This window comes from Alosa sapidissima, chromosome 11 (genome assembly GCF_018492685.1).
Source record: "Alosa sapidissima isolate fAloSap1 chromosome 11, fAloSap1.pri, whole genome shotgun sequence".
In the NCBI taxonomy this organism is placed as follows: Eukaryota; Metazoa; Chordata; class Actinopteri; order Clupeiformes; family Clupeidae; genus Alosa; species Alosa sapidissima.
The window spans coordinates 15,981,418-16,001,133 of NC_055967.1; the positions used below are offsets into that span (position 1 = coordinate 15,981,418).

At 41.3% G+C, this 19,716-nt stretch overlaps 3 protein-coding genes across 9 annotated transcripts in view; 2 read left to right on the plus strand and 1 right to left on the minus strand.

Moving 5' to 3' along the window:
• si:dkey-234i14.2 (RNA-binding Raly-like protein) overlaps positions 1–10,991 on the plus strand; it is a 41,699-nt gene extending 30,708 nt beyond the window's left edge. For 3 of the 4 annotated variants that reach the window (XM_042111059.1, XM_042111063.1, XM_042111061.1), the window contains 3 exons: positions 1,106–1,219; positions 2,011–2,153; positions 10,235–10,991. In XM_042111059.1, coding sequence (XP_041966993.1) covers positions 1,106–1,219; positions 2,011–2,153; positions 10,235–10,291 — 314 coding nt within the window. In that variant the 3' untranslated portion in view covers positions 10,292–10,991. Of the gene's footprint in view, positions 1–1,105; positions 1,220–2,010; positions 2,154–4,417; positions 4,468–10,234 lie in introns of all 4 variants that reach the window. The other variant, XM_042111060.1, reaches the window with a different exon arrangement.
• A 535-nt stretch (positions 10,992–11,526) lies between these two features.
• On the plus strand, positions 11,527–13,826 carry urahb (urate (5-hydroxyiso-) hydrolase b). The gene is made up of 4 exons (XM_042110782.1): positions 11,527–11,671; positions 12,698–12,854; positions 13,200–13,335; positions 13,539–13,826. Exons 2-4 carry the CDS (start codon positions 12,718–12,720, stop codon positions 13,626–13,628), a joined length of 363 nt encoding a protein of 120 aa, XP_041966716.1. The 5' UTR covers positions 11,527–11,671; positions 12,698–12,717; the 3' UTR covers positions 13,629–13,826.
• A 3,374-nt stretch (positions 13,827–17,200) lies between these two features.
• Positions 17,201–19,716, minus strand: part of LOC121723637 (meckelin-like) — a 43,161-nt gene continuing 40,645 nt past the window's right edge. For all 4 annotated transcript variants that reach the window (XM_042109502.1, XM_042109503.1, XM_042109504.1 and 1 more), the window contains 9 exons: positions 19,442–19,582; positions 19,139–19,219; positions 18,927–19,043; positions 18,706–18,822; positions 18,466–18,564; positions 18,266–18,368; positions 17,921–18,010; positions 17,696–17,751; positions 17,201–17,617 (listed from right to left, as the gene is read on the minus strand). In XM_042109502.1, coding sequence (XP_041965436.1) covers positions 17,537–17,617; positions 17,696–17,751; positions 17,921–18,010; positions 18,266–18,368; positions 18,466–18,564; positions 18,706–18,822; positions 18,927–19,043; positions 19,139–19,219; positions 19,442–19,582 — 885 coding nt within the window. In that variant the 3' untranslated portion in view covers positions 17,201–17,536. The remainder of the gene's footprint in view (positions 17,618–17,695; positions 17,752–17,920; positions 18,011–18,265; positions 18,369–18,465; positions 18,565–18,705; positions 18,823–18,926; positions 19,044–19,138; positions 19,220–19,441; positions 19,583–19,716) is intronic.

The following is a 19,716-nucleotide window of genomic DNA, read 5'->3' on the forward strand; positions in this document are numbered from 1 at the left end:
ATTATTATTTCCCTGAGTGAAGTTGCATCCCCAGGGCAAAGTGTGTGTGTGTGTGTGTGTGTGTGTGTGTGTGTGTGTGTGTGTGTGTGTGTGTGTGTGTGTGTGTGTGTGTGTGTGTGTGTGTGTGTGTGTGTGAGAGAGAGAGAGAGAGAGAGAGAGAGAGAGAGAGAGAGAGAGAGAGAGGAAGAGGGAGAGGAAGAAAGAGAGAGTGTGTGTACAATGATGCTCCAGATGGTTCCTTCATTAACAACCGCCTCCACTTGCGAACGCTCCCGCCCGTAATCAAACCTAGCCTATCAGGGCACGCAATTATACCAAATTAATAGTGCGTAACCAATAAGAAGTGTTTATATTCTTTATTACAAGCCTTAATAGTTTTTAGTGCCGGCACATCGCAGTGAAATGAGTTTGCCTTTGTAGCCTGGAGGTCAAAACAGCTTTTTAATGGTGTGAGGCGGGTCGGAATGGCTGACGTGCGTCGACCGGGGTGAGCCATGCCGATTGGGGCGCTGATAAATGCTAGCAAGTGGGGTCACGCTCGGGAGACGGGGACGTCATTAAAAACGCCATTACGCGGGCGAGGGGAGGACGTCAGGGCATGTAACTGGGGCCACAAGGCTCCATCTGATAGCTCTCTGACCGTCAGGGAGGAACGGCCCCGACTCCAAATGCCTCGTTCTGCAATCAAAGACACGATACAATGCCGGCATTGCTGTTTTTTTTTTTTTTTTCTTTTTCGTTTTTATCTTTTTATATTTTTGGTTGGCGCCGATCACTAGCCTCCCTGTCGTCCCCCCGCCTGCGTGTCTCGTTTGCGAACATCAATCGGCCGTCTCTCTTCTTCCTCCTCTCGTGCGTCTCTTCTGGTCCTCTTAGTCGTGTGCGTGGGTTGTGTGTGTGCATGGTGGTGATGATGATCAGCTGTGGGGATCTCCTCTTTCTCATTATCCGCCGCGTTATCTCTCTCTCTCTCAAATGAAGCCACCATCGTCTCCCCTATCTCTTGGCTTTGAATGGAGCAATCTCTTCATCAAAAATGTCACTGTCTTTCTTTTTTCTCCTCGCCTCACTCTCATCTCTGTGTGTCTTTTCTGTCCCTCTCCAGTGAAAATGGAGGAGTTGCAGAGTATCAAGAAGGAGCTGACCGTGATTAAGGTCCAGATCGACGAACTGCTGGACAGTCTGGACGAGATGGACAGACAGAGGAGAGATCAGTCAGGTAGCATCACGGTGTGCGTATGTAGATGTGAATGACTGCATGTATCAACAGCCCCTTCTCACCACCATGCCCAAGTGGCCCAAGTGACGAAAGTTCCCTCTACACCACCACTATATCAGCTCTCCAACCCCATACACACACACACACACACACACACACACACACACACACACAAACCCATATCCAGAGCGTGCGCGCTAAATGTCTTTTTAATTACACATTCATTTCGTTTGTCACACCGTGTGTTGGGGAGCCGAGGGGAACAGTGCAGAGCTCCCTCGGGGAGCTAGTCCACGGAGGGCCTTTTTCATGTCTGCCTTTGGCTGATAGCATCAGAGCAGCACCCCGCACGCAATGGACATGTTTTATCTGCTGAAGGAGCCGCAGTGAGCATGCTGCGTCGCTCATTCTCCCTCACATATTGATCAGACTCTCACTCTCGCCTCTCGTTACGGTGCCGAGCTCTGTCTGTCACTGGCTCCATCTGTTTGCCTTTTCACAAATGAATTGCCGGGCCTGTGTTGTCTGGGACCGGTGGATGCCTCTCACACACGGTGACAGGCAGCAGGAGTGATGGAGTCTCTGCAAAGGGCTTTATCTGTGTGTTTGTGTGTGGCTACATTCAGACCATTACTCAAAATGTTCAGTGTTGTAGGCCTGCTACACAAGTTCTTGAGATCTGTGTGTTGTTCTTTGGCTACATGTAATATGTTGGTTTGCATTCTCTGTGTGTAAATATTTGTGTATAAATATTTGTGTGTGTGTGTGTGTGTGTGTGTGTTGTGTGTCAGAGGGCAGTGTGACATGCTCCTCATACCCTGCCTCAGGAGGCAGCACCGCCGGCTCCCCCCGGGTCCCGTCCCCCTTCGGCCGGCCACGCCGAGATCGAGAGAGCCCTGAGCCCGGGGAGGCCAGCGACGACAACAGCTCCCAGGTACAGCACCGCTCAGCACACAGACAAGAACTGAGTACAGTCAAAACAAGCCAGAATTAAAAAAGATGTTTTGTGCAGGATAATGATATTTTGTACAGTAATAGGGAAATACAGAGAAGCATGGAATAATAATGATAATAACCGTGACCCTACCTGACCCGAGCCTCGACAGACAAGGCTCTGAGGTAATTATACTCAGGGCCAGATGGACAAAGGAAGTGTAATTAGCACCTTTTCACTCCGCAGGAAGCACACGCTGTGCCTTGCCATATTACATGCAATGTACTAAATATTCAGCATCAGGTAAACAGCACTCGCCATCGCCCCCCAATGTTCATTTTCTGTGCCCACAAGTAAACGGTATCACTCAATCACAAATGAAAAGGAATCAAGGGTTTACTGATCATGGAATTATGTCAACAAACAGCAAGGTAATGCAGGGAAGCAGTTCTACTCCACTTAAAAATACTCAAAATATTTAAAGTTAAAGTCAACAGATATTTAGCAAATGCTTTTATCCAAAGCAACACAGATGTCCCCACCACCACCGTGCTCCACCACACCTGATTTGTGCCGTGAAAGATTGAACATTTTCTATCAGGCATAGGGACTTGGATTAAGGGTTGCTTTCGACATGATTCAAAGAAGTAGAACTGGTGCTCTGAATACTGGTTCTGAAAGTTTCTCCTATTGATGCATTTTCACCGCAAAACAGGCGTGAGCTGTTTTCATACATATGCCAAAATGCCTAATCAATCGCTCTTAACACTTCCCCTCCCATGTTTTTGAGCAGTACTCCCAGCTTTTCCTCAGCCTTCCCATAAATGCATATGCATTAGTAAAAAAAAATCACAGCTTGCCTGACAGCTCTCCTGTGCCTGGCAAAGTGTGCTTTCATTCATGTGCATTCTGTTCGTATAAATAATGCCAGGTTTTAAGGTGCAAATAAAGCATTGAAACAGGTGCTAATGTCTTTGTACATCAGCTCCTTAGTGTCAAAACTATTCCAACATAGCCAGCAAAATGGTGTATTTTAACTATTGAATACACACTGGATAGGTTTCTCTCAAACTGTCCCTCAGGATGAGTAGACACAGAGAAACAGACTGACTGGCAGGCCTAAGGGAGTATTTACGACCCCCTGTGAGATGACATGAGATCAGAACAGCAATGACGCTGGGTCTTCCTCTCAGCTCTCTTTGTGTGTGTGTGTGTTTGTGTATGTGTGTGTGTGTGTCTGTATGTATGTATGTGTGTGTGTGTGTGTGTGTGTGTGTGTCTGTCTGTGTGTGTAAGAGAGAGATAGAAAGAGAGAGAGGAGGGGAGGGAACTGTTGAAGTTAGCACAGCATCCGTGTCCTCAGCTGCCTGGTTTTGGGCATGATGTCGGTACGCCAGGCCATTATTGTACTCTCCAACACTGCAATGGGCAAGATGAGAAAACTGCAGTGTTTTGGCCAACTCAACAAAAAGAGAAACGACACATTCGGACTTGGCAGATTGATTGTGTTGCAGTCTGAGCTTTATCACTGGAGGGAGTGATATCTCTTTTTTATCTTTCAGCTGCACGCTTTTCCTCTGCTACATCCGGCCTGTTACATGGGGTGGCAGCGGGGGCAAGACTAGATTAATGATAATGTTCAGTGAACTTCACTATAATTGCTGTGGCTACGCAGACTGCATATTGCCCAAAGGCTACATTACGAACAGTCTTTTTTAAAAACACAAACCAGTCCAAAGACCTAATCTGCAGATCAAACTCCAGACATTCCTAAGTGTGATGGACTTACAGAAGGCCTACATGTGATGCAGATTTCACCAACTAGCTTGTAGTCAGCAGGAGAAATGAGACCCATCACAAGAGTGGGGGCAGCAAACTAGCCTGGCTTAGCTTAATTCTTATCAGAATATGAGTCTGGTATCATGCCATTGGGATGTGATTATGGGGTGTGTTTCAACTGATATAGGAGGGGACCTCTGCACACAATTGGGTAAACTTAACCAATCAGAGCAACGAAATATGTGAATTCCTTAGGGAGAACACCCAAACCATCCTTCTCCTCGACAAATGCCTAAATCGTTGTTTTCTGTTCGTCTTTTAAAGTTGTGCTATCAATATCTTGCATAATAGCGGAATTTCATACAGTACAAAACAGTACAGCACAGTACGTTCCATATTTCTAAGAACAGTTTGACTCAGTTCTCATGCACCTCCATTTTGTATGGTGTGTCTCGATAGTGAGTTTCCTCTTTCCTCTTTTCCAGATGACCTATCACAGCTCTGACTTTGAGTACATGTGAAGGGTGATGGAGAGGTAAGCAGCACCTCAAACTAGCACCTACAATTACTCACCTCTCCCCCTCTGAGGTGTATGAGTGCTGTTCCTGTCACACAGCAAACCATCCTCCATGCCAAGTGCAGGACTGATTGTTGATACTCTTTCCAGACTCCAATAATGATCCTTTTCCAGAACATTGTGCAGGACTCGTGGGTTGTAAAATCGTGGCCAAATTATTATTATTATTATTTTTTTTCACCTTTATTTTCCTTCTCGGGTGTACAATTGAGGGCAGCCCTCATTTTCAATGTAGCCGAGATACAACATGAAACAATAATATAATAACAGCAACCACTGAGATCACAGCCATAAAAATAGATAAAATAAATAAGAATAGATAAAAATACAATACAGACAATCAGTTAAAACAGTTACAGACTGGGACAGGGAGGTTTGTTACTAATGATTTGAATTGACCATAAGAAACTGATTTAGTTTAAATGTGCGTTGAATTGAGTTCCAAGTGGTGTGGGCATCAAAACAAAAAGCTGACTTTCCCAACTCAGAATGAACACTGGGAACTTTAAGCTGAAGATAGTTATTTGAGCGAGTAAAATGAGGACCTGAGTGCCAGCTTAACAGAGAAGATATGTAAGGTGGAAGTTCTTCAATAAGGGATTTGTAAATGAACAGTATCCAGTGTCTAGCCCGTCTTTCTGTTAGGGATGCCCAACCAATATTGTCATATAAGATACAGTGGTGTGTATTAAATTTGGCACCTGTCACAAACCTGATAGCGGAGTGATAGACTGTGTCTAGAGCTTTAAGGGAGGATGGGGTAGCGTTCCTATAGATTACATCCCCATAATCCAGCATAGGCATAAAAACAATTCAACAATCCTTTTTCTGCAAGACATGGGGAGGCTTGATTTGTTTCTGTACAGAAGACCAATCTTTTGCCTTAGCTTTTTGGTGAGATAGTTTATATGGAAAGAGAATTTTAGTTTTTCATCAAGCCAGATTCCCAGATACTTATATTCAGAGACCTGTTCAATATCATGACCTTTAAGAGTAAGAAGACGCAGGTCATTTGGGTCAGTGCTTCTGGCTCTAGAGAGCAACATAAATGTTGTTTTGTCCACATTTAAAACCAATTTAAGATCAGTCAGGGCTTCCTGTAGAGCAGTAAAGGATTGTTGCAGATTTGTCATGGCAGGTTTGATAGAGTCAAAAATAAAAAATGACGTTAGTCCGCACACTGAGAACTCCATTTTAAAAGATTTTAATCACCACATGTGACGTTTCGGGCTGAATACCCTTCTTCAGACATGAAAACAGCAAAAAGACCAGGTTTGATAGAGTCAGTATACAGTATATTATGGTATCATCGGCATAGAGATGGACATGACAGTTTTTCAGAGAGGAAGCTATTTCATTAATGTAAATGGTAAAAAGGACCGGACCTAAAACAGAGCCTTGAGGGACACCCTTTCTTATTTGTAGAAAGTCAGACTGTACATTACCTGATTTAACACATTGAAATCTATCTGAGAAATAGTTTTGAAACCAGTTCCCAGCCGGCACACGACCGACCTTCAATGTTGAAATATAGGGGAAATAACGTCAGTTGTTGCGTCAATGTTGAAACAATGTTGAAACAATGTTTAATGCTAAATGGTTGTAAAAGGGTATGTAGACAAACATTGAAACAACGTTGGTTGTAAAAAGGTCAAGAAAATCAATGTTGAATTATAGGTGAAATAATGTCAGTTGTTGTGTCAATGTTGAAACACTGTTTTAATGCTAATTGTAAAATGTTGACAAATGGTTGTAAAATAAGAAATCAAGGAAATCAGCACCAATGTTGAAATGGCGGATGTTGAAATAATGTTGCGATATCAACGTTGATTCAATTTGCAAATCCAACACATAATTCAACGTTGATTCACCCGTTATAACGTTTTTTTTTTAAACGTTTATAACGTTTATTTACCGTTGAATCACTGTTGAAATGCCAGCAGGGATTACTAGTAGCAGAATCAAAACCTATGTCTTTTAGTTTTTGTAGGAGTAAAGTATGATCGATGGTATCGAATGCTTTTGAGAAATCTACAAAGAGGGCAGCACAATGTTTTCTACTGTCAAGGGCAGATATTATGTCATTTGTGACCAAGGTAGCAGCTGAGATTGTGTTGTGTTTTGCTCTGAAGCCAGATTGGCATGGATTTAATAGAGAATGTCTTGAAAGAAATTATTTTAGTTGGCTGCTTACTAAAGATTCCAGTGCTTTTGCTAAGCAGGGTAATTTGGAAATTGGACGATAATTATTTAAATTATCCTTGTCACCACCTTTGTGTAAAGGGGTTACATAGGCTATTTTCCAGACTTGAGGGATCGTGCCAGATGAGATAGCAAGGTTAAAAATATGGGTTAGTTGCTCTGTTAAGAGAGGAACAGACAACTTCAGAAGAAAAGGGTCTAACTTGTCCACTCCAGTGGTGCTCCTAGGGTCAATGGCATGCAATGCCCTAAGGACTTCATTTCTGCTGAAGAGAGTAAAGGTGAACAGTGCATCAGGGTGTGGGGTACCAGCTTGGTCAACAGTGTGAGGGAGGTTATGAACAGTGGCAACATTGTATGGCCCATTTATGTTGTCCTTAAAAATGTGGCCAGCACTGATGAAATGTTTGTTAAAAGCACTACAAGTATCTGTAAGGTCTTGCAGTCTTCAGTTTCCAGACATTACAGAGGGTGGAGCAGAGATGGTTGAGCTGCAGCTAATGGATTTAAACACTTTCCAAAATAATGTGGGATTTGAATAAGAGCTGGAGAGCAAGTTCAGATGGTAGTCAGACTTAGCTTTCCTCACCAAAGAGGTGAATTTATTTCTGATGCCCCTGAAAAAGGCCCAATCGGCAGAAGTTTTAGTGCGCCTAGCCAGGGTCCAGGCTTTATTTCTGGACTTGAGTAAACAGATAACTCAGACGAGAACCAGGGGTTGGTTCTGTTCTTTATTCTGAACTTCTTAAGAGGGGCATGCATATCTACCACTGAAAGGAAGGTTTTAATGAAGAAGTCCAGCGCGTGCTCAACATCACAGATTTCAGAGGTGGATATCACTGTATCGCTCCTTTTTATTACAATACGAGGTGGGGCTTTCTTTAGGTGAGTATCCCTGATACAAGCTATAGGACAGTGATCACTGATACCAAGGTCAAAGACACCACTGGCAGTGATTTTATCAGGTTTGTTAGAGAAAATTAAGTCAATGGTGGATGACTTAGAAGGATTCAAAATGTTTGGTCTAGTAGGCTCACTAGTTGAGCTTAACTTAGTTGAGCTAAGTTAAGACCAGCGGATATTTCCTTTAGGTGGTCAGAGGCCTTAGATGACCAGTCGATATTGAAGTCACCAAGGATAACGACTTCAGAGTTAGAGTAGGTGGATATTAAATCAGGTAGCTGATCAATGGAACTGGCAGTGGCTGAGGGTGGTCTATAGACCCCAATAATAACTATAGGATTTTTAGTGTTTGATCCTAAGTTGACTTTCAAAGCAATGAATTCAAAGCAATTAGGGACTGTAATAGCATGGAGGATATGTGAAGTAAAACAAGATATTATATATATAGCAACCCCTCCTCCCCTACAAGCTCTAAAAATATTAAAGTAATTTAAAGCAACTTCAGAGTCATTTATAGTATTCTTAAGACAAGTCTCAGAGAAAACCAGGATATCAAGATCAGTTAGAGCAATAAGTAATTTCACATGATCCAGTTTCTGAGGGTGGAGAAGGGTTCTAATATTCCAGTGAATAAGGACATCCTTAAAAATATTCTTGTTTGCAGTAACAGCCAAAAAAATAAAAAAATGGGTCGGTAGGTAGGTCAATATTTTTTTTTTCAAGATTCAAAGTAAAAAAAAAAGTAAAATTTTGGTCATGGTGATTACGTAGGTATGAATTTAAACAATTGTGCATATTGTGACGTAACTGACTGGGTCCTCAACCCGTGCCTTCAGGCGCATCACTGCAAACCTCAATCTGATGCAGGTTATGTAGACCAGCCTTTCTCAAACTTCTTTGACCTGAGGCCCAGTCATGGCAGACTTTGGGGCCATAAGGGTCATCTACACGTACCCAACCCCACTCCCTCCAAATCAAATTGTCATTATCATTATCACAATCATTATTATGCCTAGATTGTTATACATGCACTTTCACTTAAATATTTTGTGACATGCACATCAGAGGACTGCTTTAGTAATGTAAGATATAATTAGTTTCATTACTTTTGCATGGTTGCATGATGCTTGCATAAGAAAAGAAATACTTCTCAAAACAGCAACAATTATATGGGTGCTATTGTTTTGGGATGTTTCCCTCGTGCAAGCATCATACATTGGTATGGAGAAAAAAAAATACATGTCTTTTAATGAAGTTTAATTTGAATGCCTGAATGTAAGGATTCAGGAAACACAATACCAGCTTTTTTGGCGAGCAGATAGACGTAAATCACTGATCTGTTGATCTTTAACAGATAGAAAGAAGGCTACAATAGCTTTTGGCCACGTTATATTCAAATTTGACTATACAATACTCAGTGCTATACAGTGTATTATACAGTCTCTGCTCTGTTTCTATGGAAGTTCCAAAAATCAACGTCGTTCTATCAAGTGTCGTTAAACAATTAAATAGCATTCAACAGGTTGAAGCGAAGCTTTGATACCAACGTTATTGATTATTTTCAGTTTCTCTCGCGCAGACGCCTGCATTGAATGAACGCTCATACCACCACTTTATTGTATGGCTCCATGTTTAATGACATCGATAGCAGAAACGTTTGTTTTCTTTTTTTTGTCGGCCCGCGGTATCTTTATCAACTTCGCAGCAAATTATCAGACGAAGAACCGGGCCTAATTTCACTCCACGACTCCGCGGACCATCAGTCTTGCGGACCCATATTTTGAGAAATACTGAATAGACTTCAACACGGTCACCGTTAGACTAGAGGTGAGAAGGAATGGGAAAAGATCTGGGCACAGTTCTTCCAGAACTTCGTGCCAAGTAATGAGCGTTGTCGAGATGTTTGTGTGAACGAAGCGTATAGGCCATAGTGTGACATGCGTAAACCAATGGTGTACAGATGACGCCACAGGGTTTTATTTAAGAGAGCCTACGTTTGTATGTAGGCAATTTATATTCACAATACTTAGGCCTACTAAAATAAATAGTATTTTATTTGTATTGGTTGTTTAGAGTAAAAAAAAAAAAAACGGTCGGTCTTAACGCAAGTTTACAACCGGCAAGTCGGTCGGACTAAAAGGGGAAAAAAATAAATATGTGGGTCGGTTCTAAATTGACAGGGTCGGTCGGGTTACGGCAAACGAAAATATTTTTAAGGATGGCCTAAGATCTAGGCCCTTTCTGGTCTTAAAAACTGAAGGGGTACACTGAGGAGGGACAAGTGGCTCACTGGAAATTAATTCAAAGCTTTTCCTATTATTAAAAGAAACCAGATTATTCAAACATGATGTATCAGAACCACTTGAAATCATAATTCCAGATGTAGAGTCAGAGACGTTTACAGCAGAAGAATGGCCTGACTATATAGTATATCAGATACTGGCTCAGGACTTGGATTACTTGGATTACTCTGTCAGTGTTACTATCAGAATCTACATTAAAATAATATGTTTTATATCAAATATTAGCGTTGTAAAAAAACTAATATACCCTACTTTTTTACTGTGTACAAGTGCTGCACAATGGTGAGCAGCTGTGCCTGTGGGTTTGTCCCCTGCAGGTGGAGAGACCGGAGGAGTCCACACGAGGAGCCGCTGGAGGAGAGACGGGGGTCTGAGAGAAGGAGCACCCAAGGGCCGCTGGTGGTTGTGTACAACTTAGCAGTCACTATATGAAGCTCTGCACTGATGTCTGGCCATCTCACTGGAATCTTTAGGAAGAGACGTCTCTGCATAGCCTGGTCACCAGCACTATTTGATTTCCTGATGCGCTGCGTCACATTCTGGGAAAATATACCTAATTTTCAAATTTGAAAAATAATGAATGTTACACAGTATGAGATAAATCTTGGTATTACTCCTGAAAGAAGAATGTGATTGCACCTTCATTTAAAATAGTTATTCAATAGACTGTGTCTAAAAAAAGTTGAGATATGATTTGTTATCCCAGATCTTAGCATTAGACAGAGAGATCAAGATGGAGAGAAACTTGTTTATATATATTCAGATCTTCTGAATGCCCACTAGATGTTAAGATGATGATGAAAACTTCAGACTATCTTCTATATTTCTAAGTGACAAATAGATAAAAAGAAGAAATGCATTTGTTTTGCAAATGGTGACAACTTTGTTACTAGACTTACAAGTAAATGAATAACTTTAGATTTTCCTCTGAGAGAAGTCTAACTCACTTATTCATCTGTACAACTTCTTAATCACACACACACACACACACACACACACACACACACACACACACACACACACACACACACACACACACACCACTACCACCATCCACAACAACAACTACACAAATGGTTTATAATCTTATTCTCCGCACAGGCAGAAGACAAAATGGGCAAAGTCGAAGTGTACCTTTGTGTAAAGTACCTTTGTGTAAAACTATTGTAAAATGTTTGTCCTTCATCAGCTTAGCTTTAGAATGCAATTATTTAATCAATTTTGTTTCATAGCACTTGATATCATTTCTATACTGTTTGGTGACAGTGATATGTTAGAATATATTTATTTAGTTTATAATCATATGAGATTGAATGTATATGACTGTGAGACTAATAAAGGTGCTTTCATACTTCATAAACAAACATGTGTCAAACAAAGATCATTTTCATTTTTGAAACAATAGTCGCTTATTGCACCATCAACTCCCCAGATTAGCTAAAAAGATCAGAGGGAACCCGAGACCTACTTGATCTTATTAAGGACACAGAGCTTTGTAATACTAGTGTACTTAAAAGGATTACAACAGTAAAAGAACTGTTTAATCAGTAACTTAGATCAACGTGGACGTCTCTTTGTGCTTTGTGATTGGAGTTCTCAGCCCCAGACCAGCTCTTCTCATGGACCCTACACTTTGACTAGTTGAGTCTGGTTTGACACATGATGTTAGGTCTTAAAACACCAACCTCACTGATTGTCTGCAGAGTGACTGAAGTACATGGAAAAGTGTTGGCAATTCTTCATCTAAATAAGAGGTAAGAATACAAAACAGAGTCGCATTGTCATGCTGTGGTGGTAAAAAGACATGGGTAGTCAGAACCACAGCTAGTGTTTTTGTATAAATCTAGACATGTGTGTATTTTCTCAAACCTATATCTGCATGTAATCAACAACAGTAGAGTTAAGACTTCAGGCTCAAATTGAACTCAAGACTATATCAATTGTGTCAATTTCATATATTGCCTAATATCATCTGGGATATGGGAGTGCTGCCAGAATTGTAATTCCACCGTGTTTATAGCCTTTGCAATGCATTCAATCGATTACAACTACAGCTTTCATGTCTATGCTAACCTGAGGCATGGAAATGTATACTTCTGCACCTTCACATCTTTGAAGTTTCCTGAAACGAGGCATGGGTGACATTGGTTTCAACTGTGTGGTGTCTTTTATGATGCACTCTAACCATCTCTTACCTAGCTTAAACAAACTTATTGTCAGCATTAATCCATCTGGATATGGTGGTGAAGATTGCAGTGAGTTTCAGACATACAAGGGAAAGGTGTTCAATTCTTTGTGTTACCGGTATATGGGTTTTCCCTGTTCCTACAAGGAGTAACACAAACATGTTTAATGCTCTGGGCAAATCATTTAGGTCTTCCAAAATATACAGGATACAGGATATGTGATAATCAGCAAAAGCTTGTGTTAAACAGATAGTTTACTTTATTGTCATTGCAGAGTACAACAAAATTGAGTTGCTATGCTGACAGTGAATTCACACACAACCAACAGGAATAATAACAGGAACTATATCTATAATAATTATATCTTATAATATTCTTATAATAATCGTATATCTTATAATAATCTAACTGCAACTGCAGAAAATCACTGATAGTCACATAAATATATTCTGTTATTGTATGGCTCTGGAATAGAAGCTGTTCTACTCAATAAATATGTAAATATGTGTGTTTACCTTGGTGCCTTGCTTTGGATCCAATTGATTTGCACAGTTCACTAATGACGCCATTACTTTTACTGTACTTCTTCCCCAGTGTAATACTTCTTTGCAGAAATGGATCCATCCAAGGACAACAGACCCATCACCACACATGTGCTGAACACAGCAGACGGGGTCCCTGCCACGCGCATGGCACTCAGTCTACACAGGCTGAACACACACATGATGATCTGGAACCTTCTGGCTGTGGGGTAGGCTGCGGAGTTCTAGAGGATGTTTTGTCATCATTATCTAGCATTATCATTATCAACTGTGGTTATATCTTTGCCTCAAGATGAACAGGCAACAATAGTAAATTACAATAGTATTGAATTATGCCACATAAGTGGACCTGGGCATTAACAGCTGCTTCTCAGTAGGTTCTACATTCGTGTAATTATTATGGGGGGTTGCTGGAGCCGTCTCCATCCCCACAGTAACAATCAATCAGAGGAACACCCAACTGCGCCAGAACATTTTCACCGTCACGGACTCTGCTGACACTTGTAATTGAATTGAGATGTATGACTTTCCATTATGGATCCATCTCCCTTTAGAACAACGGATGAAGAGGGCCGATGTGCAGGGCTGATCAGTGGCGAAAACCTGTCCCTGGGCATGTACAAACTGCGCTTTGAGACTGGACAGTACTGGGAGAACTTGGGCCAGACCTGCTTCTATCCCTATGTTGAGGTGAGGGTTGTGGGGTGTTAGGTGGGTATTCCTGTTGAAGGTTTTGTTCTGACAGGCCAGTCATTCTTAATCTTGACCCTATACAATTGCCTATAAAAATAGACTATGTTACATGTAACACAATGTATTGTTCTCATTATCTTTAACATTGATTTTTGATATATTTCTGAATCGTCATAAATACTGTATTTTTCTGCCCTCAGTGCGTCTTCTCCATAACGAGCCTTGAACAGCATGTTCACCTTCCCCTGCTTCTGAGTCGGTTCTCCTACAGCACCTACAAGGGGAGCTAGAGAACCCAGGGGTCCTATACCCTGGGCCAAGAGTCTGTCTGCTCCTGCTGCAAATCTGTCTGTCTGCCTGCCACCTGTACATGATGCAGCTTTGTTGTAATGGAGTAAAACTCAAGTAGGCTATTTAGTCCAAAAAAGGCTAAAAATTTCAGTCAAAACACCTACACTTTTGTGAGTTTTTTGTGTATAGGAATATAGGAACATTTTCCCATGATTCCCATGATTTTGTTGCATTTTCAGATAGGTGGCAATAAAAGATCACTGGTTTCAACATTGAGGTGAGACGTCTTTTTCTTGACTCTTTATATTTGTTAAGGTTAAAATAATCTTGTTACAGTAAAGCCCAATAGGAGGAAATATGATGACTTACGCTGTCCTCACAATTGGTAGTTTGTTGTCCCCACTGCAAACACACCACTATAATTCTGAAGAGTGTGAGCCCCATCTGCTGGTGCTCTTGCAGAGGCAGCGATAGAGTTTTAGCTATGGATTCTTTTATGGTCCTAGTTCTAGTGCTGACAACACAAAAGTAATTTGAGCACGTTCTATAGCCTACGGAAAATGTGTAATAGCCTAGGCCTACTGTAATAAATCACACGATCGTAAATCATAAAATCACACCAGATGTTATAAGTAGGCCTATATACTCTTTATAGGATAGTGTATACTAGGCTATGCAACATTATGGTCAATGAAATAGGCCTATGTTTTATATTTAACTTTTTTTTTTTACAAAAAAAAATATATATTTATGACACTTGCAACAATTAAATAAATACCCTAAAAGGAAATGTTATTTGAATGTGTGCGTGGGCACTGGGGAATTTTTTTTTCTCCGTTTTAAAGCAAGGGTATCCTATAGACTATGGCTGCGCGTCGGGGTTCTGTTCTCCCTGTTTTTGATAACTTATTTTCTGATAATTACCGGGGGACAATACTATCCCTTACTTTGTCTCATCGTCTATTGTTAGGGTAGAGTGGGGGAAAACGCCCCTTGAGGTAAAACGCCCCCCCTCCTATATTTCACAAACTAATCACTAGATGAAGTAAAATGTTGTTGTTTTTATTTCTATGCACTATGTTGACAATGGTGATGTACAAGTACCCACCATAAAATGGATGCATGCTCTGTACTTCAAGAAAACAAAAGAAAAATGGATTTTTAGGCAAGTGTTCTCATTTTCAGCAGTCACTAAAACAGAGTTGGCTATTGTCAATATATTGATCAAATATAGTAGCTTGCAATCAATTTATTGATTATATTTTATTGCTCCACAATATATTGTGTTTACTTTAGTTGTTTACTTTTGGTTTTGCTATTAATGTATGAGGGGCATTGCTTTGACAGGGTGGGGGCATTTTACCCCACCCTTGGGGGGCGTTTTACCCCACCTCTGGGGCAAAACGCCCCTTTTGCTCAATTTTTGTTGTTGTTGAAATACTAATTAACTGTTAACTCTGGACAATTTTCATATTTGGTTTATAATTCATGACATTGTCCCTCAAAACTAAGATAGCAATTCTACACATATTTAGCTTTTTGTTTCACAGAAATATCACATATTCCTCACTCTACTCTACATTAGGCTACGTGATTGTAGGCCTATGACGTTGTAGCCTATCCCTAAGGTACATAAAACGTTAAAGAATGACAACACGGACGACTCGCCTAGCGACAGCCTTTTTGCCACCACATGTCATGTTAATACGCGGTGGAAGAATTCTAGATCATATTAAGCACTTTGGCCTTGAATAGCGCGGATCTCAAAAGCCCAGGTCCTACCGAGATTTGAACTCGGATCGCTGGATTCAGAGTCCAGAGTGCTAACCATTACACCATAGAACCGTTACACCCTACTGAGCGAGGTGACGTCACTATGAACTCGTGTCTGAAACTGTTGAAGTTTATATTTATTTGTATGCGATTTGATAGACGCCTTCGTCCAAAGCAACGTAGCCTAGACATCACACTCCACTGAAAACAAACATCTGTTGAGTGAATTCTATTCCTGGCTCCTTCTAGAATTCTACGCAAACGTTATAGTTTCAGTGTTCTTGAAAATCCCTGAGGAACGCTGATGAACCAATGACAGACCAGTCTCAACGGGCTCGGACATCAGCTCGGGGAGGAGGCATAAAATGACAAATTAATGGTTATTTATGGAGTTTATTAATTCAAAAAACCCCATAACCATGGTCAAATGTTTTGCATGGGGGACGTGTAATACTGATTAGCCGGTACCCCGAGAGGCTAGAAAACGGGGTATATTTTCATCAACAGTAGCCTACGTCTCTCGCGTTTGAAACAGCTCGACGTAATGTAGGCTACTAAGCCAAAAACGTGGGCACAGGTTCCCTGTTAAATCACAAGATGAAAATGCTCATTAACCAACTACTATATTCTTACTAGGCTACATCAAATATTAACGTAACCTATCTTAGTATCAAGCTAGCAGTGGTTTTTGCACGGTGATTTGCACGGCTACTCGCCACAACGGCTTGTCACCTTGTATGTAGCCTATTCTAAAGTTTTGAATACACCCCTCCATAGCAATTAAGTCCCTTTTGATAGCTTCTGGAGGAAAGTAAATCCTTTATCGACCAAAACGTCCTCAAAGCCTGCTTTCATATGCTGTCAGCTGCCATTGTCCACAATGTATTTCTAATCTAAAGACCTTTTATTTATTTTCTTATTTCATCACACATCAAAACACACACACACATATATCTGACTTTCTCCAACTTTTGCACATCTCCATAGAACTTTTTATTTATTATTTTTAATTTCTCCTCCATCTATCTACCCATGTCCTTGATTGCCTAGCCTTCTGCCCCCCCATCCCCAACACACACACAAGAGTCACTGTCATCACCATAGACAGTAAAAGAAAGTCATCACTCACATACATCATACAGTACTCTGCTTGCAATAGTAAGTCCCTTCACCATACTTGCAGTACACCCCCTCCCCTACATACACAGCACATTATTTCATCAGGAAGTTTCTCCAACACACATCCCCAACATACCACCACCCCCCCCCCCCCCAATACACAGCACATGAGGAAGCTTCTCCAAAACACATATTGCACACTGCCTTCTCCACACATACACAGCACACTATCCCATCTTCCCTGTCATCCCCCCCAACACACACACCAAGACCCCTGGCAGTTGGGTTAGCCCCTTGAGCCGTGGATATGCCCAAGGTTTCTTCCTTGGTAAGGGAGTTTTTCCTTGCCCCTGTTGCTCTTGGGTGCTCCTTGTTGGTGCCCCCCCAATCCCAATCCTCCCCCACCTTTCTTATGCAGCCCCTGCCACTTAATCTACTAAACCCCTCTTCTACTGCACTTTTACCCCCCCCCCATAAATGCACAAATAGGCTGACACCAGATATAATTTCACTGCATTTCTTACTTCCAGTAACTATATGCATGTGACAATAAACTTCCTTGTATCCTTGTATCCTTGTAATGCACATAGAAATGGCCTAAAATGTCAGCCAATACTGACATCACTGGCACACAGTGAGTGAATCCACAGTGAATTCTCTCCATCTGACCACCCATATATTAGGCCATTACCATTTCTATTTAATATATTTCAAATAGATTGTGTACACAAATACAATGCAAAAGAAATAGGCAACAAGAAGCATGTCTAACCTCATTACCCTTGCCCTCCAACAGGGGCCAGATACTGTAATCAATCAGATTTGTCCTTCTGCATGGAGCGAGGGTCTCACAAACTTTTCTTGTTTACTTTACTTATCTATGAAAACAGATCTACTTGTCAATGCTGATTATTATCACACTTAGATACTTAGATACTGCAACCTGGCCTTGCAAAAGTGAACTCTGTACAACAGTTGGCACAATGAAGACCAGATAAATCTTGATCCTCAGCCTTCAGATAAGAAAGCACTGATCCACCAGGGTCTTGGAAGACAAATTGCGTCTGGAGACACGGAAACGTATGATATCCAGTACCTGTGTTAAGAAAAAGCAAAGGTCAGCCTTTAGCACAATGTGACGAAAGGTGTGAGATTATTATTTTTTTGGACATACCTGTTGCACAGTGTAAGTGAGTACTGCTGCAAGCACTATGTCCTGTGACGCCATATCTGCCATAAAAAAGAGAGGAAATTCCACCAAAGGCCATGATGTTTTTTCAAGTTAATGGAACAGGCTACTGGAAGCACAAATGTTTTTCATGTTTGTTGAAGCGGATGTTTATGCTTGGAACATAAGACACCAGGAAATGCAATGCTTCACATTAAGGATGTTTCTTACCAATGACACAGAACAGGAGGGTGTCAAAGATCAGAAGCAGCAGTTCTTTACCATAGTAGAGCACCTCACCAAAGACAGTACCATCTGGGTCTAAAGAAAGACAAAGATAAATTGCTAATGCATACATGCATGTCACTTCTACCACCAAGCCCTATGACGTTTCATATATGGGCCCAAATAATACCACTGTGACACTGAAAACATAAGTCCTTTATGCCAGATACTGCAGTGTGTGAACATATACGATTACACTAACATGATTGACACTGCACATTGCCATTGCCAGACTAAATAGTTCATGTTTATGTGTCTGTACACTGTAGTGGTAAGATGACAGGTGAATACCTTTGTAGAGTACACTCCTCTCAGTAGGCTGCTGAAATTCATACTTTAGAATCCTCTCCAGGGCCAGTTTATCTTTCACAATATAGTCCATGTCCTTCAGGGACTGTGGGGAAAAGTGTACGTTTATCCACTGATATCATGGTTGGAATATAACTTGCTGTAGTTGTTTGTTTCAGTGATGATGTCTTTGACACACTAACATGCTGAAGGAATAAAGAGAGGAGAGTGTTCATGTTGTGGGAGACTCGGGCTGCCTGGGTCTGGCTCTCTGCTCGGTCACCATGTCTTCTCTCGTTGAGCTACAAAATAAATAGGTATTTTCATTTTATTTTCTAGTTGTAAACTCTGATCATAGACTTACAGCATATTATCTTTCAGTCTGAATCATTTTAATGGATCTGAGCTCTATTGGAAGATCATGGATAGACAGATGACTACACCTCAGTTAGAGGCAGTGTGACTCTGTTCAGCTGTTGGCAGACACGTTCCGTCAGCGCAACCTCAAACACCTGGGTGTCAGAGTGGGGCTCCAAACCACGCTGGGCACAGCGGTCCTCCTTCAGAAAAGAATGTTAGTGTGTGTGTGTGTGTGTGTGAGTGTGTGTCTGTGTGTGTGTGTGCGCTCTATTGCATGTGTGTCTAGGTATGTCCACAAGTGTACCTCCTCATTCCTAAGGTTATTTCGCAAAGTCTCGATGCTGACATCTGCATTTCCATGGACTGACCTACCATGTATGTAATATCCATAGCAACGGTGCATGAGAACAAACACAGATACCTGAGAGAAGAAAACAAACAAAAAGACCAATCACACATAACTCCACTGTTATTGTAAATACAGATATGGTTCAGATGACATTGCTGGAAACCTACATTACTGATTGAACACAGGTCCACAAACTGGCGCACTTTGTCCTCAACACAGCGCTCATACAACAGGTGATAGATTAGCAGCTGCAAGAGAAACAGGACACTGTCAGTAACATGAATGAAAAACACACATCCAGACATGCTGAAAATATATCTCTATCCCTGTGTTCTTTTTTTGTTCCTTCTGCACAAAGATAGCCTCAATAAAAGGGACGGCATATACAGCCTTTACATAACTGCTCTGATAAACTCCTCAGGTAGTGTTTTACCTGAAGCATGTCCACCTGAGATAAGGTTGGGGCTTACCTGGAGTAGTCCCAGTCCTAGCCACACTGAGGTGATGATGCCATATCTGAGGATGGGGCTGTCTAGGGAGGAGAGGTCATCTCCCCCAGTATGCAGATTTAGTCGAAAGTCTCTGGTGGCCATGTTCACCAGGCCCACAACCTGAGAGTGGAAGAGGTCACTCTGTCAGAACAGGCTCTTTGGTTTGCTTGTTGGCTATTTAACGGCCAGAGCATTGTGAGTTAGAGAAGTTTAAATATGTTTTTTAAAATCTATGCTAGTAAAATATTCTAAAA